The sequence below is a fragment of the Propithecus coquereli genome, unplaced genomic scaffold (genome assembly GCF_000956105.1).
Source record: "Propithecus coquereli isolate 6110/MARCELLA unplaced genomic scaffold, Pcoq_1.0 Scaffold39, whole genome shotgun sequence".
Lineage (NCBI taxonomy): Eukaryota > Metazoa > Chordata > Mammalia > Primates > Indriidae > Propithecus > Propithecus coquereli.
This window is the reverse complement of record NW_012149618.1, coordinates 6,283,394-6,301,087: the sequence shown is the minus strand read 5'-3', so window position 1 is coordinate 6,301,087 and position 17,694 is coordinate 6,283,394. Positions and strand designations below refer to the sequence as shown.

Sequence of the window (17,694 nt, the reverse complement as noted above, 5' to 3'; positions counted from 1 at the left end):
ATATAGGGTTGTTTCTTTAACGCCTATTTAATTTTCAAGTGATTAAGTTTTACAAGGAGTAGTCTTTTTGTTGCTAAGTTTTAGTTCTATAATATTATAGTCAGAATATAATTCATAAAATGTCTACATTTGGGGAAATTATTAAAGTAGTTTTACTTATGGCCAAGTCCATGGCAGTTTTTGTAAATGGTTCGTGGACATGCAAGAATGTATATTATCCAGTGGTCATGAATTTTACATACTGAATCAAGGTTTCTTATTTGCAGATTGTATTATCTGCAATTATTTCTTTATTCTTCACTTATTTTTTCTTTGCTTAACTTGTCAAATTGTAAAAGAGGTTTGGAGTCCCCCCATTACTATTGTTTGCAGAGTTCTTCTTAAGCTTTCAGATGTTATGGCTTTACACTTCTCCTGGTATGTCCTTTGGTGCCCAAAGGTTTATGATCTTTCTATCTTCTTGTTGGAATAAAACTTGTATAATATCCCTATGTCTTATATTTAATGCTTCTGGCCTTGAATTTCTTTTTATTTGATAGTCATATTGCCAATCCAGCATCCTGCTGTTTGCATTTCCCTGTTTTATCTTTGCTCATCTTTTTGATCAATTTTGATCAATTTTGTTTTCACTTTTATAGGTATATATTTCTTATAAAAAGCATATTTATAACTCATTATTTACCACTGTTTCTTCTACCCTTCATTTCTCCTTAAGATTTTTGTTGTAGTTTAACCTTCATTTGATAGAAGTAGTTCCTTGAATAATTTTCTCAGAATACATGAGTTTTTTATTTGCTCTCACTTAAGAATGATAGTTTAGTATAGGATACTTGGATCACATTTCTTTTCCTGAAAAGTTTGTAAACATTGTCCCGTTGTCTTGTAGCTTCCAGTGTTGCAGAAGAAAAATTCAATGTTAATCTATGTTCTTGACTTTGTATGCAACATGTTCTTTTAAACTGCAAGTCTATAAGATGCATACTTTCACCTTGGAGTTCAGACATTTCTCTAGAATATATCCAGATGTATGCCTTTTAAAAATCAATCTTGCCTGAAATTCAGTGATCTTTTTCAACCTGAAAAGCTACATCCTTCTGCTCAATTAGGTTTCCCCTCCATTATTTTTAGGCCCCCTCCTTTATCTTGTTCTTGCCTCCTGACATGCAACTATTTGCATACTATGTCTCCTGACAGGCATCCAGGTGATGCTACTGCTGCTGGCCCAAGGACCCTATCAAGGATAGAGCTAGTGAATCCAGGATTGACCTATGTCTGAGCTCACCCCAGGGGTACCAGTGTTGGTGGGAATTAGGTGGTTAGGACAACTTGAGACCCAGGAAGGACATACTCTGCCCTTTTGGATAACAAAGAAAGTCACACAGTTTCTCAGAAGCAGCTGCAGTGGCGTTGACTTCTGTAGATCTCATCACCGTGAGCTCAGGCACTGATCTCTGGAAGGCACCCAGTGCCTGGGGCACCTCCAACGCTTTGCCCAAAACACTTCTGATGTCCCTTTTAGATCCTTTAGTTTTTGCAAAATGGTACCAGCATGGTTCTTAGAGGGTAAAGACATTATCCAAATGCCAGCCTTTCTCACCCAGAGATGTGAACCAGGAAATACAGGTTGGTGGCCTCATTCTTAACCACCAGTCAGGCCACTTGCATCCTCTCTGGGAGCGGCAATCTTATCTGATGTCCCCTTTGTATAGGGAGAGTGAGTTTGGTCAGCATTAGTGGCGGGAAGATGGGGTGAGGGTGACTTCTAAGATGAACTAATCAGAAGAGCTCATTCAAACCAGGACTCACTCATTCCTGATGGCCTACTGAGTGCTGGGCGCTATCCTAGGTGCTGAACAAAACAACTATTGAAAAATAGTCTCTCCTCTCAAAACTATGATCTCACTTTCACAATCTCATCTGATCCCAATCACAGCCTATGAGGAAGTTCTTCCTCTTTCTACCACGTGACAGATGAGGAAACTGAGTCACAGAGATTTAAGTGCCTTGTTCAACATCTATTGTTTGGGTAACAAGAGGCAAAACCAGAATTCAAGCAGAGTTCTACCAGCTGGACACTGTCTACTGTATGTTGCTACCCAATTAAGCACAAAATCTATATTGTCCTTCCAGTACCCCCTTCTGGGAGCTAAATTTTGCTTTACTCAGTGTTCAGACATGTTTTATGCTCTCCGTCTTAATAACATCCCCGTGGCCCCTCAGCCTCACTGCCTGTGCCTCTGACTGCTCGCTCACTGTAATAGGAACACAAGTCCACAGCTGCGCGGAACCTGCCACAGTGCGCTGGCTCATTAGTGACTCTGAGACCCTGTTCTTTGCTTTGTCTCTGCTGATATCTCTGTCCCAGTCTCCACCTCTGCTCTAAAAGCATGCCCTCGGCTGGATGCGACAGCCTGACATCTGGGCATCCAGCTGCGGAAACGGCCATGCGGATGACAGATCACACCCACCCAGCATTCCGCAGAGCCCACCTGGTGGACACTTGCCTTCATCAGGGCTCAGGCCTGAAGCCGAAGCCCTGCTGCTTCTCCTGCACAGGGGAGACTCCAAAAGGCTGGCTTTATTATGAATTTTCCTCATTTGGCGATGTCCCCGGGTGAACCATTTAGAGTTGAATGCTAAAGATTAAAACAGTCTGTTTTGGAGAGGAGCATCTGGTTCATTTGCGCTCTTAGCAGTAGCAGTGCCAGCCAGTTTCCTTTCTGCTGCTCTAGCGGCAGGGCCAGCTTGACAGGAGAGGGGAGGGCCAGTGCAAGTCTGTCGCTGCTCGGTCCTTCCGAGCCATCCGTGTCATCCGCCTCCAGGCCTTTGCCCACACTGTCCCCACCGTCTGGGATGCTTCCCTATCTCCTTGCCACCTGCTTAAATCCTTCAGCTGCTGGTGGCTCTGCCTCCCTTGCGCCAGCCCTTTGTCATTAGCATTTGCTCCCTACCACCTTCTGTGCATGAGAAGTACCTGGAGAGTCTCATGTGTATCTCAAGCTCACAAAGGACTTGCCAAAGTGAGGTCACAGTTAGTAGCAAAGTCAAGCTAGGACTCAAGTCTCCTTCTTCTCTACCTGCATTTTCCTTGACTAACTTGGTCTGTGACTCATTTTCTCCACCTGCCAGTGGAGAGGACATGTCTGTCCCTGGCCCAGCAACCTGGGCTGGGATTTTGTTCTGGAGAGAGTTCATTGTTGTACCGTGGAGGTCATGTTGCCACTGTGGTTAGCTTTTGGCTTGGGTTGGAGGGTCCCTCCTGCCGCAACGCTGTTAAGGCACATGCTCGGCTCTCTTCCAGTTCTGGCAGTGTGGCCAGTGGGTGGAAGTGGTGATTGACGACCGCCTGCCTGCCATGGGCAAAGAATGCCTCTTTGTGCGTCCTCGAAAAGACAACCAAGAGTTCTGGCCCTGCCTGCTGGAGAAAGCCTACGCCAAGTGAGTAGGGGCCCGCCCCTCAGCCCAGCCCTCCCAGCAGCGTGCAGACAGATGCTTTGTGCTGGCTGGCCCCGGGCTCTCAGCAGCTCTCCTGAATGCATGCCACGCCCCTCAGAGCATCACAGCCTTTGCCACCTGGCTGGGCATCCTCCGTAAACAGTCACTGTGTGCCAGAGCCGGTGTTGGGTGGGCAGGGCGGGGGCTAGACAGAAACATGCACTGACAATGGAATTATTGCAAGGCTGGTATATGGATCCAAATGAAATATAACACCAAGGTCAAAGCCTGATGTGAGAGTGGAGGAGAATAAACAATCCTGACTTTCTGATTCACAGTCAGACTGAAGCTGTATAGAGGAGGGGGCATTTGAGTGAGGCCTCAAAGGATGGGCAGAATTTCAGCAGGGGGAGAGGAGGTAGGTGGGAGGAGGCATCATCGGGGAGAGACAGTTCAAACTGAGGTCCAGGCAGTTGGGGGCCTGGTGTGGCTGCTGTGAGACGGCATTTACACGTAGGGACGGGCAGAACGTGCTCATGCCCATACGGTCAAATCACTGTGACTCAGGGACTACCTTTGGGTGTTGACAAGCTCAAGGACTTACAAACATCCCAGTCACATGTTTTACTTAGACTTTTTAGGTTGCTGTTATTTGACAGATATTTATTGGGCATTTAACCATATGCCAGGCATTGTGCCTGGCACTGGGACAGACACTCTCAGACTGGCTCTAGTGGCTATGTGCAGGACTATGGATGTGTGTGTATGTGTGTGTGTGTGTGTGTGTGTGTGTGTGTGTGTCAGTGGAAGAGGACACTGTCACAAAGACCCATGCAGATGATAAAGAGATGCTTAAGCTTTCCATAATCAAAAAAATGCAAATAAAACATCTCTCTCCCCTGTCAGACTGCAAACATCAGAAAGCCGGATAATGCCAAGCGTTTGCCAGGACGTGGGGATCCAGCGATTGCCAAACAGCACTGGGGGGAGTGTGCACCGAGGCAGCCTAGAGGGGCCCCAAGGGGACACATCTGAGGATGTTTCTGGCAGTGCGGTGAGGGTGGCATGAGGTGTCCATCACCAGAGTGGGCATGTGTGATAGGGTAGGTGCCCTCCACTGAGAACCACGGATTCCATCTGCCATAGCAGCCCAGGTGGCCCCCAGAGGCAGGGTGCTGAGCGAAGGGGGCGAGAAACCCTGAGCAAGGTCACACATAGCTAGTCACGGAAATGGGAACCGTGTGCCCTGCAACGTGCGTCTTACCAGAGCACCTACAGACAAAAAGGTGCATGTTAGACGTCCTGATATGGTTGTCTGGGGGTGGAGGGGAAGGAGAATGGGGATAAAAGGAAGGAAAGAAAAAAAGAAGGAAGAAAAGGAAGGAAAGAAAGGAGAAAGAGAAAGTTCATGAGATGGGGGGAAATAAATCCCCGAGCAGGACCTCACTCTGAAGCTCTGAAGTGAAGATATTGTGGGGAGGCGGAAAGACGCACACAGGGAAACAGGAGAGGAAAGTGCGCACAGAAGTCCACGAGTTGGGGCTCCAATGAGGACTGGCCTCTGACCAGAGAGCCCTGGTATTGGTTTTGTGGCTGCCGTGTTTGGGGCTTCTCTGCATCTGCCCTGCTCTGAGGCCGGCCAGCTCCCTGCCTCCCACCTGGTAGCCTGTCCTTGTCATGGTCTTTCCTCTCTTTCCTCTTCCTCTTTTCGCCTTCCTCAGGACTCTACTTTCTTTCAACCACCCTCGTGGCCTCTGTCTGTGTCCCTGTGCTGCTATCCACCCAGTTCCCCACCGGATTCCAATTCTGGAGGGTCAGAGTCTGACCGGTCAAGCTCAGGTCAGGTTTCCCCTGATCCCATCAGCCATGACCAGGCTCAAGTGGCTATAAAGATGGCAGCCAGGGCAGTTGCCGTGTGGGCGGGAGCTGAGGAGGGGACACTTACCCTCAGAATGTCTGTGTGTGAGGCATACACTGAGGGGGACACATCAGAGCTGGAGTTGCCACTAACAGATGAAAGCGAAGAGGGCCACACTCGAGAGGGAAAGATGAGTTAAGAGTCACAGAGGCAGAAGGCTCCAGAGACCATCCTACGCAGGCCCCATCTCACACGTGGGGAAGCTGAGTCTCCAGGTAGTGATGGGATGGCAGGTGTGAATGGTTAGCCTGGATCTTTAGTCACCTGACTGGAGACATCATTTAGCAAGATGCTCCAACGTTCTGTAATCAGCCCTTGCTGAGTCCGGTCCTGGGCTCCCAGAGGTAGTAAGAGCACCACAGTCTGGCCAGACCCCGTCCTTCTGGAAGTCTCCAAGATGCCTCAAGACCTCTTTCTGTGCATTCTGTCTTTTGAGGCAACTCATGAAAAACTCACATTTTTTGCTTATTTCCAGTGTCAGGAAGAGCTGTTCATTAGCATTTAAGAATGAAGCCCAGATAAGAGCCAAGGTTGTTGAGCCAATCCACGTGCTTGGGAGGTTAATTCACTTCTAAGCTACTTACACAAACACTGCTGTTATCTTCCCGGTATAAATTCAGCCCTCATCACTCCAGGGCCTCATGTTTTCCTTGCGTAAAAGGGGGTAGCGTGGTGGCTCGCTGGGGGAATTAGAAATCTTGCAGGATGAAATGATGACTTTGACCCCATTTTGTTAACAGATGACCTGCAGCAATCATTCAGCTAGAACAGAAATGGGAAAGTGGACCCAGAATCCACATTGCACCCCCTGGAGAAATCTAGCAGAGGATAAAATGTTTCAAACTATTAAACCTATTTAAACCGCCCTCCCCATCTAAGGAAGGAAGTTCTAGAACGCAGGAGTGAATGAAATAGAATTATAGCATTTTAGATCTGAGAGGGACCTCTGTCAGCACTGCACCCTACCTTTTTCCTGGAAAGATGAGGAAACTGAGGCTCAGAGAGGTGAAATGACTTGCCCAAGATCACCCCGTGTTTGAGGCCAGGAGGGGGCGAGCCCTCTTCTCCCAGGTCACGTGCTTTCCCACCTCCATCGGCGCTGTCAGCACCGCGGGAAAAGGACTTGTCTTTGCTTCCTTTGGAGCTCAGTGCTGGCACGAGGGGCTGTCCACACAGACAGGTCCTCTTTCCCCCAAGGGTGCAGACTGCAGACGAGTGCACGTTCCCTTACCCTCGTGGCTGGGGAGTCTGAAAATGAATTGGTCAAGTCAGTCGAATGTGGAGAAAAGAAAACCATGTTCGAGATTTTGTTTTCCCCAGAGGTCGTGAAATAGAGAGGAGACTGAGGGACAAGATCTGCAGGCTGCAGGCCATCCTTTATGGGATCTCTGCGGCTTCGCAGCATCCTTTCTGGCATTGATTGGACATCAGAATCCTTCCCTCTTTCGTCTCATTGCCGAGCAGAGAGACATTTCCCCCAAATGAGGCTGAAGCAGAGGGATGAGGACAGGCTCTCTCAGAATTCCTGGTTCAGGTGACAAGGAATAGTGACAGCTGTGGTGAACACAGTTCTTTCTTTCCTTCCTTTCTATTTCCTGTTAGCACAGGGGGCTAAGAATAGTTGCCGCGTTCCTGAAGCATCAGCAGGATCCGTGAGCTCGTGTTTGCAAAGCAGAAAGAGAGCTCCCTGTCAAAACACCCAGCTGCTGCTGGGACAGGCTTTGTGGGCATCGCAGACAGTGAGAGAAGGCTCCGGAAGACACCCAACAGGGACTGCTGGCCGCGAGTTGAGGGAGTCCTTCCCACTGGGCCGGGTGTCTCTGTGGTGACTGCAGAGTGCTGTGGGTGCCAGACAGCAGACGAGGCCCACAGACACTGAGACAGTGGCCTTGTGGCCGTGAGTGAGGGGAGGGGACTGTCCCCATTGCTGCTGTTCTGGAGTGGCTTTGGCACAGACCTGTTTGAAGCCGGGGAGGACACCTGAGTGTATCCCCAGACAGGGGCTGTTGTAGTGGGCAGGCGGTGGCACTGGGGGAGAATGTCCTCGAACCCGTCCTCGTGCACTTCCAGCATCTCAGCAAAGCCCTCTGCATTTAGAAACAGGAGCCGGAATACAAGTGGGACACCAACAGAGTCCAGCACCCGTCATAACCTGGGTCAGAGCAAGGGAGCAGGGCGATAAGATCAGAACCAGTGTTAAAACAAGTGGAGACAAATCTGTCACACGGTAATTCCTGTAGAATCGTCCCTTTGTTGGACGTATCCTTAGCTTTCTTTAATAAAACCCTTTCTAAGCAGTTCCTTCATGCCTGGGACAGTGTCCCGCTTACAGTGGCTGCTTGCTATGTACTTGCTGCAGTGAATGTTCTGGAATTCTGGGTGATCTCCGGGAGGAGAGAATGACGGAGGTGGAAGAGGGGAGAGAGGAGTATCTGAAGGGCTTCTAGAGCTGATCCAATTGACCTGCTGTTTCAGATGAAAGGCCAAGGTCAGGGAGGGGAGGGGTCTTGTCCAAGATTGAAGACCCCATTAGAGGGAGCAGCGGGAGGACCCAGGACCTGCGCCTGTGTGACTTTGCATCACAGGAACCAAAGCCACAGGAGGGGCTTCCCCGCCGCCCATGGCCCAGTGAAGGGCTCTGCCTCCGCCTGCCAGCCCGGGACAGGAATGTAGGTCCCTGGTGAGAAGCCCTCCTGGCAGAGGCAGTAGGGAGCGTGGCCCCCGCGGGGCAGCTTTGATGCCAGGAGGCAGCCCCAGGGTCCTGCCAGACCTGGCCTCAGCTCCACGTCCTTTGTGGGCTTATCCTGCCTGTGTTTTAGGAATCCGTGGGAACCCTCCCCGTGCACCCCACTGACAGGAACTTGAGTTCTCCAAGCAAACCTGACTGTCGGGCCCCTGCGTCAGTGGTTCCATTGTGGCTGATCAAGCCACCCTCTCTCCCAGGGAGCACAGGGCCTCCTGGTCTTGCCCTGCCTGTCTCCCCAGAAGGAGAAACCCCACGGGAAGGTGGGAGGGCAGGAAGAAGTGCTTTGGAGAATAGGCATGAGGGTTTGAAGTGGTTGGCTTTTTGGGGTGTGTTACGTAAGACTTATCCTTACCTATATTACCTTCAGTAAAGTCAACTTATGATTTGGGGGTAAGTGGGTGACTCTGGGGATGGGACTTCTGGATCAAGGTTTGCACAGAGTGAGAACAGAGGCTGCCTGTGGCCACAGGGTTGTGACACAGGGTCTTTGAGGGCAAGAATGGGGTCTTGCTCGTCTTTGAACATACACCAGGCATTGTCTCTGGCCCACAGTCAGTAAGTACTTCATGCTGTTGCTAAATGGAACAGGAAGCAGTAGATACTCATCATAACAACATCAAGGATTCACTAAGGGCTGGCCATGTGCCAGGCTCCACACTGAGCACAACTCGGTGAGAGCAGGTCACATGTCCAAGGTCAAGCAGCTAAACTTGGGATGAAATTGGGATTAGACCCCTGGTCTGTGGCTTCAGCACCTGCACTCCCAACCTCTTCACAATGCTGCCACTTGTGGGGCTGTCCAGGCCCCGGGCACCAGGGGAGGAAGGTGGAGAGGACAGTACAAGTCCCTGGATGGGTGGATATCGCTGGAATCTCCATCTAGGCCAATGGGAGGCTGGTGGCCATGGTCCAGAGTGGACCAGGCAGTCCCTCACCTGGGAAATGTGCGAGGTCAGTGTACAGCCTCCCTTCCTGAGTGTCTCACCAAAGGCACTCCAAGGGCTAATCCGGCTTCACCCTCCCAGGCTGCTCGGATCCTATTCCCACCTGCACCAAGGCTACCTCCCGGACGCCCTGGTGGACCTCACAGGAGGTGTGGTCAGCAAGATCAACCTGCGCTCCTCCCCTTCCCACCTGCTGACGGTGGTGAAGACAGCAGCCACGGAAGGCTCCCTGATGACCTGTTCCACCCCAAAGCGGGTAAGTAGATGAGGAGGCCCTTTGTACTGGTTTACATGTTCTGCACTCAGCCAGGGGCCCATTCCACTGGGGAGGGAAATGGCGGGCGACCGCTCTGGAACACCGACGGCACGCTTTACTGAGGCACCTCATTAACCCTGCAACAGCCTCCCCCAGGGACAGGGACGGCAGAATTCACTTCATAGAAGAGAAACCAGGCTCAGAGAGGCTATGCGAAGTGCTCACTGTCACACAGCCAGTAAGTGGCTGGGCAGGGCCTCCACTGGTGCTGATGCCAAAGCCCCGACCCATTGCACCTTGGCGACCAGGAGCCATAGGGCCCACAGCGATGGGGGGCTTTCCCCTCCATGATTTTGCCTTCAGTTTACAGGGAGCCCTGGGGGCCCTCCAATTCTCCCTGACTCTAAAGGCACACCCCAAGGGCAGCTGTCCGTTTTGAAAGCTTGGATGACCCTCCCAATTATTCGAGTCTATTCTTTGAATCAGGCTCCCTATCCATGGGGGTGCTTCCTTGAAACACGTGGGTTTTGCAGCCACATCCCTGATCCAAAGTGCCACCAGAAACCCCAGATGCACTTTAATCCCCACATACTTGCCGCGCAGGGGTTGGGCACTCCTGATCGCTGCAAACGACCCAGTGGGCATGTTTGCGTCTCACTGAGGACAAGTGGTTGACAGAGTGAGCAGCAGGTCCTCGGGAGTCTGCTGGGCTCTGTCATGGGGGTGGTCCCCTGAGGCATGAAATCCCCGGAGCCTCACCCACGCAGTGACCCTCCCACTCCTCTCTGGAAAAGAGCTCCAGGTCCTCACCATCCCCAAGCGAGTCGGTGTTGAGCTGTGTGTGTCTGTCTCTTAGAAGAAGCTGTGGATGTCTAATGCTTGCTTTGCTTGTCTGTTTGAAGCCCACAGTCGAGGAGGAGGTGATGGCGAACGGGCTGGTGAGTCAGCATGCCTACACCGTGACCCGGGCCGAACAGGTGAGGCTGCCCCGTCCTGGCCAGCTCTCCCCTGGCCTCTCCCCAGCAATGAGCATTCTTGCTCCTCTAAGCAGGAGCCAGAACTGGGTGCCTCCAACAAGCCCAACAAAGCCAAAATGAGTATTTACAACCCTCGCCCCCACGGTGGCGCCCACCAGGGACAGCCGCAATTTGTTCTGTTCATCCAGAAGTTCTGGCACCCAGTATTTTCTCCCCACCAGGAACCCACCAGAGGTCTTGCTGTCCCTGTGCTGATCTCAGGCAGATCTACGTCCCTAAGCAGACGAAGGGACTAGCTCTAAAAGTAGGGGGAATGTTTTGTCTGGAAAGGGGTTTTATTTTTTACATACCAGCTAAGCTGCTGTAATGAAGACACTCCAAAACACAGGGACCTAAACAAGATGAAGCTCATTTCTCTCCCAGGTGAGCAGGTGGTGCGAGGCTGGTAGGTGGCTCTGCCATCCCCAGCATGGGGCCTCCACCTGTGAGCCCAAGACAGCTGCTCCAAGTTCGCTCAGCTCCCAGCCAGAGGGAGAGACAGAGGCCAGGGTACACTCACACACGCAGATAGGAAGCGAGAATTGGAAAAGGCGTGTGTCATTTCCTCTCGCGCACATCCCGTTAGCATGAACTTAATCACAGGGCCACACCGAGGCCCAGGGGAGGCTGGGAAATGGGCTGTCTGGCTGGGCCACCATGTGCCTGGATGGAACTTCCTTCTCATGGAAGGGGGAGCGTGGCATTGGAGGACAGACCTTCCCTTGGTGGAAGAACTGACCTTGGGGGACAAAAATGTATGTAATTACCGTGTGCAGTGTAAGCTGGGCTGGAAACCACAACCAAAGTCCAGACTCCTCTGCTTATGAAGGAGGAAGCTGAGGCCTTTCACAAGGTTACACAGATAGTTGCCTGTGACACACTGGCCCGGACACGTCTCCTCAGTGTCCGTCTGTGCGTGTCAGGCAGCCATGCGGTGACAGCGCTTCCTGGCCTTGTCACGGTTTCCTGCACATGTCCCCCTGTCTCTGTATTTCCCACAACTCTTGGAATCTAATAACGGCCTCTAGGCCCTAAGAGACAGAGCTCCCAACTCCAGGGCACACTGATCACAGGTCCTTACAGACCACGGAACACAGAGTGTTGGGTTCCACGTGTAGCTATGTTACACCCGCCCTGCCTCTCTCTAGCAACCTGGCCCTCCTGTCCACTGGCCCCAGGCCAGATGTAACATTATTGCATGTTTTCGTGAGTGTCCCAGGCACCAAATGAGGACAATATCTCTCCTGTCCCCTCCCTGTCTCCCTAAAGTAAATCAGCAACAAAATGCTTCCTTTGCGTTAGGTGCCTGCTGTCTCCCTAATACATGCTTGCTGGATCAGTGCTGATGCCTGAGTGAATGAGTGCCTTGGCCCTTGGCCAGGAAGGCGACATTACTGACGCTCCATCATAGCATAAGTGTGAGGAGCTCCAAAGACATGGCCCACAGCATGAAGGGCTTCCCCTGATATGCCCAGGCTGGAAGAGATCCCAGTCATGGCAGTGCCAGACCCCCTTCCTCTGAACTTCACACCAGCCCCTCTGCCCACCCTCACAAGTGGGGACAGCCAATGCCATCGTGATACTGTTTCCACACTGGCGAAAGAGGGCTGTGATCAATGAGTGACATCTGGCTGGGGCATGGAATGAGGGGGCCACGGTATCCATGGTATGTATTCGCCATTCTTGGACAAGACCCTTTTTAAACATTGAGACAGCCCTTGTTTCACCTCTGAACATAGGACAGAAGGGATTTGTGTGCCCAGAGGTCCTGGTGGCCATTTAGCACGAGTCCCCACAGAGGCTGGATCATAAGGCAGCTGTGTTACACCTGGAGCGATGCAGGTGAAGCTGGGGGCTGCAGTGTGAGCAGCTGAGGGCCCCGCACATCCCGCACGCTTGTGCCCCCACAGCCTACATTGGCGCTGAGCACGACCCCCCACTGGCGATGACACGTGATCAAGGCCGTGTGTCCTGTGTGGTCCAGCCCCGCTCTGCACTCCGTGCAGCTGACACTTCCCAGAGTGTGCTCCCAGGAGCAGTGGCCTGGCAAGAGCCTCTGTGAAAACAGGTTTCCAAATGTATTTGGAAACTGCCGCTCACCATATCCGTCTTGGAGCTCCACGGTGTACACTAGCGTTTTAAAGGGTCCAAGAAGCCCTGTATTAACAAAACAAGTAGTGCTTGGTTTTTGTCTGCTATTAGCCATGAAACCATTTTGTCTAGGAATAACTATTACTGGCCAGTGGAACGAGCATTCAGGAGAACACATCTGAGGAAATACTATTCTAGGGTAGACAGTCGGGGCCCAGTGGCCCCCTCCTGAGGGAGCTGGCCAGCAGCCAGGGAGTGACACACATGGGCCAGCCCACTCTTGCAGGCAGCCACCACCTTGGCCTCGAACGTGCCCCCATGCCTCCTGGCCAAGGCCCATGCCATCACCAGTAGGTCCCTGTCACACAGAAGGGTACGAGGGACCAAGATTCTCCCTCCAGAGGTTATAACTCTGGAGGAGGTTATAACTCTGAACTGCAAGTGCTAAGATTAAACCAGCCCATAAATGCAGTATCTTTTTAATCTGCTCATCGTCCCTTTAGGCAAGACACAGACAGGAAGATAAATGAAATTGGCATTTTTTATTATGCACCTAGTTCAGTCGGTGACTCCCCTGGGCACAGGGGTGAGTGTTTATCTGCATGCCTCATTTAGCCCTGTTCTCAGCCCCTTTGAATCGCTGGCTGCTTTCATCCCCCATGCCCAGCGGAGCCCCTGACTACCCGCGAGGCACCGAGGGTGGCTCATTAAGCTCTTTTGGCCACCAGGCGACCATTTCTCATGTCCCGCTCCAGGGGCTCTGTCAGGTGCTGGCAGTTGACAATAAACTGTGGGCAAGGCCTGGAGGGTCTGGGGGTGGGGCAGAGGGGATGAGAACCTGGGCTTGTGCCAGGACCCCCGACCCCAGAGGGGGCATCGAAAGCCTGAGCCCCGTCCACTGCGTGCCGGCCAGAGAGAGGAGCAGACAAGGAAAGCAACGGGAAAGAACCTTATCCGAGCCCACTTCTCGGGTCCCGTGTGACTGTGTCGCTCCTTCGTGGCAATGCCCTGTTGGTGATCAAGGGCCTAGGCCAGGTGGCTCAAGGGTTATATTCAAGGCCAAGGTCACAGCCACATCCAAGAATGGGCCTTTATCCACCCCCAATTCCAAAATTACGAGCCTGGGCTTTGGAGACTGACAGTGGCTGGCACTGGAATTCTGCCTCTGCCACTTACTCTGTGGCCTTGGAAAGTTGCTCAACCTCTCTGGTGCTCAGTTTCCTCCTTTGCAAGACAGGGACTATATCAACATCCACGTGAGTGAACTGGAGGACGGAAAGCATGGTAGGTGGCGCCCAGCTCTGAGCCTGCCTCCACGCTGGGTCCTCTGCCGCACGGCCACGTTCTATTTTATCCCAAGTTTTCTCTGTCTCCTCTGGCCGAGGATCATTGAACAAGTGCACCCCTTCCCCCACCCCCTGGGCCCCTGCCTCCTCAGACAACATCAGCACAGATCAATATCACAGCCACAACTCAATCTTATCCTAAGTCCTCTCACCAGGCTGAGGGCTCCTCGCTCCCAGGAATGTAGGTTCAAGGGTTTGCTGCTGCGGGGTTGTGACTTTCCCACTGTCCTGCCCTCTGGTTAAGTGGTCTGAGGGAGCAAAGATGCTGGCCAGGAAGGGAGGGAAGGAGGGAGGAAGGAAGGAAAGAGGGAAGGAGAATGGGAGGGAGCAAAAGAAGGAAGGAAAGAAGGAAAGGAAGGTTGGTTGAGGCCGTGATGGGCCATCTGCTCGTAGACAGAGGTGCCGGGTCAGCACCGGGATGCAGGGTGAGCCTTGGCTATCTTGGCCCCAGGCTGTCCCGGTCTTGCTCCAATCAGCCTCCCCTTCCCTCCTCACTCACGACAGGGTTGTCAGCTCCCGCCCGGCTGCTGGCTGGGAAGCAGGTGTGTCTGTGGAATAGAGATGCCGCTGGTGACAGGGCTTGGGGGAGGCTGGGGACCCATAAAGACTCTCCTCTGTAGCCTGGAGCAACATCCCCTGCTATTTATCTGCTGTTGAATCTCAGCTCGCCCGGGCTGTGGGACGCAGTCCCTGGGAATGATAGAGTTGCCCCTGCCCTTGCAAGGCGCTGAGCAGAGAGAGGGCTGTTTTCTCCCCTGTCTCATTCCAACTGCATGCAGGCAGCAGAGACACATTGATTTTTTTTCCTTTCAATTTTTTTTCTGGCTGCAGCCAAATGAGGTCAGAAGTTAAATTAGTCCTTGGAGGTAAAAAGCAGCTTCATTCATATTCCCTCTTTCTGCTGACTTTTGCTGGAGAGCACTGACGGTTTCCTTTTCTTTTCTTTACAGATTCAGTACAGAAGGGGCCAGGAGGAAATTATCTGCCTGTGGAACCCCTGGGGCAAAACCGAATGGAGAGGGCGCTGGAGTGATGGGTATGGCTTCTGGAAACTTCTCTCCATCCTTCATGGAGAGCTCATGAGGCCCTCACCCACCAAGGGTCTCACTGCAGGCCTGTCCAGATCACACCTACATATGGCTCTCAGTTTACCTCACGCTCCTGTGATGCCATGTGCCAGGCATCTATTAGATACCTACTGTGTACGCTCTGTACTAAGTGCACTGTGTTGGGTGGGTGCTATGGGGTATATAGAGATGACAAGACCCACTGTCTGTTCTGCAGAAGGTTACGGTCTAGAGCTAGGAGCCCGCATGCCCAGAATTCGTAAAAGGGGTGAGAGGCAGGGCAGGAGCCAAGCCCCCGCTTGTCAAGAGAGAGATGAGAGAGAGAGAGAAGAAACTACACTCCTTGGAAGGACCCATGGGACCTGATCCTGGGCATGCCATGTCATCAGGATGGAAAAGCCTTCTTGGGGCAACTGGGGAAACTGAGGCAAAGATACAGATGATCTTTTTACTGAATCTACTCAGATCATCAGCTTTGCCCTACTGATCTGGGCTTCTGCATGGACCCAGTGTCTGGAGTATAAGTGATACAGCTGCACCTGCCCTGCCCAGGCGCAAGTGGCCTAAGTGGGTCTCAGATGCCCCTGACATGTATGTCCTGTGGGGTCCTGCTGTGTGGTCAGTGCTTTCCCGAGGGAGCTGGGCTGCTATTTCCCGGCGGCCAGAGGGACTGACCTTGGCCCCCACCCGCTTGCTGATGGAGAATGAGATGGAGGTCCTGAGATGATAGAGGGACCACAATAGGTTACTTGCTCCTCTGGGCAGCCAGTAAGGCCGCTCCCATCAGATTCCTCCGAGGGTCTGTGTAGCGTCAAGAAAAGTGTTGAGACACAGCGGCCACAGCGGTTGCCAGCAGGGGTTGGGGCGGGAGACATGAGCTGAAAGGAAATGCGGCACATTCAGACAAACAGGAGAATAGCCCAGCGCACAGTGAAGATCAGTGCAGCAAGGACGGTGCATTCTGGAAGGCAGACGCGGGCTCAGCCTGTGTTCCAGGCCACCCAGACCCCGGTCCCATGCCCTGGATGAGGCAGTGTCAGGACCACTCTGATCCTCTGTGAGCCTGGCCCACGAGGCACTCTGCAAACGTGGGGTGCATGCACGATTGGGGCGGTGGGGTGGGAAAGTGGAGGATGGAGGAGGAAAGGTGGAAACAGCAAAATGAATTTGTAGAATAAACCTGGCTGTGACATCCGATGCCCCCTGGAGAACAGGGCGGCTGAATTGCGCCCCCCACCCCAGGAAGGGAATGACCTCGCAAAACCATGAACCAGCCCAGCCTGGACAACGTCTTCACTCACCGCCCCCCTTTCCCCTGCTCTCTTGCCTCTATTCTTTCCTTCTCCCCAGGGGCATCCTTCACACTGTCCAGTATAAATCCTAGTGACCTCTGGCCTTTTCCAGTTTTCCTTCCCAGTCATTCCTCCAAGCTGTTCAACGTGGCCCAGAGGGTGACACGATGAGCCAGAATCCCTGCTGGGGCTAGGAGTAGAAGGAAAGCAAACAGCAGTGATGGGTTCCCTGGGTGGGCAAGCTTTGCCCACGTCCCTCATGCAGATATCAAATGGTCAGTGAAGGCAACAAGGGACACCAGAGCTCAGGGAAGATACGCTTCCCCTGCCCCGGCGTGTTCAGGGGAGGCTTGACAGATGAGGGTGAACTTGAGCTGGCCTTGTTGGGGAGGGAGTGTGACTCACTCCGGAGGAGATGACTAGGTGGGAGGGAAAGCGTAGACCATGGTGCTGAGCCAGGAGCATAGTCTACTCGGGGACAAGAAGCCCACCTTGGGCAGAGGGAGCGAGGAGAGAGTCTGGGAGCTGGCGCTGGAGAGCCCAAGGCCGGCTTAGCAGTCTGGATGTCTCCCCTGCAGGCATGGGTGTGAACGAGGGCTTCGGAGCAGGGGAGGCAGGTGTGCAGCGCACAGGCCGGGGAGATGGCTCTAGCAGCACCTGCTCTATAGGATCGTGCACCTTGCTGCGTGCTGAGGGTCACCTACTTCCCAGAAACCAGGCTGGAAGGAAGCGATGGGGACAGCATAATCACTGTCTCCATGCAGGTGGTCGATTTCTTCCCGACTTTTCAGAAATGGAGATGGATGGAGAGAGCCAGACGGTCTAATCTCCACCATAATTGAAATTTCAGTCGCACACACTTAAAAGCAAACTTGCATGAATCGATAGCATATTGATTTACACTACATTTATTTTCCCTTACACACTGCAGAAAATGTAATTATCGCTTAATTATAAAATTGCCATTTTACAATAACACATCTGACTGCCTCAGCCTGCAGCCAGAAGCCTGAGTGGTGGTCGCTGCCTTGCTGTCCCTGCCTTGCGGCACGGAGGTGACCTGGGCTCCCCCTGCAAGCCCCTCCATGAGAAGATCTCATTAAACTCTAGTGCCGCTGGGCCCGCCACCTAGGAGCATGGCTCCACAGTGAAGAGTGGGCCAAAGGAGGGGCTCCCTTCTGCCTGTGAGGGTCTCCTCTGCACCACAGACCCTAGGTCTGCCTTCTGGAACATCATTCCAAGGAAGTAGACAGCACTAATAATAAATAAGCAAGTGAGAAATCATTGTGTGCTGACTACGTGCCAAGGTGTAGGTGACACGCCTGTGATGACATGCTGGCACTTGGACTCCAGGGAGAGACAGCAACCAATACATAAGCATGGGTGACACCGGCTGCTGAGACGGCAGTGGGACCAGGGCCACGGGAGCTCCAAGGACGTGGAGTAGGTGGGCTGCAGGGACTGAGCAAGGCTTTCCGGGGGAAGACGTGTAAGAGTTAGCGGGTTAAAGAACTGAACACAGGGAGAGTGTTCCAGGTGGACAGAGCAAAGGGTGAAAGCCAAGGTGGTGGGTGGAGGAGACA

The 17,694-nt window shown here is 52.6% G+C and overlaps 1 protein-coding gene across 1 annotated transcript in view; it reads left to right on the top strand.

Moving 5' to 3' along the window:
• CAPN13 (calpain 13) overlaps window positions 1-17,694 on the top strand; it is a 57,029-nt gene that overhangs the window by 17,115 nt on the left and 22,220 nt on the right. Inside the window, exons 3-6 of the mRNA XM_012652419.1 lie at window positions 3,279-3,438; window positions 9,125-9,299; window positions 10,202-10,276; window positions 14,703-14,788. Of these exons, the coding sequence (XP_012507873.1) occupies window positions 3,279-3,438; window positions 9,125-9,299; window positions 10,202-10,276; window positions 14,703-14,788 (496 nt within the window). The remainder of the gene's footprint in view (window positions 1-3,278; window positions 3,439-9,124; window positions 9,300-10,201; window positions 10,277-14,702; window positions 14,789-17,694) is intronic.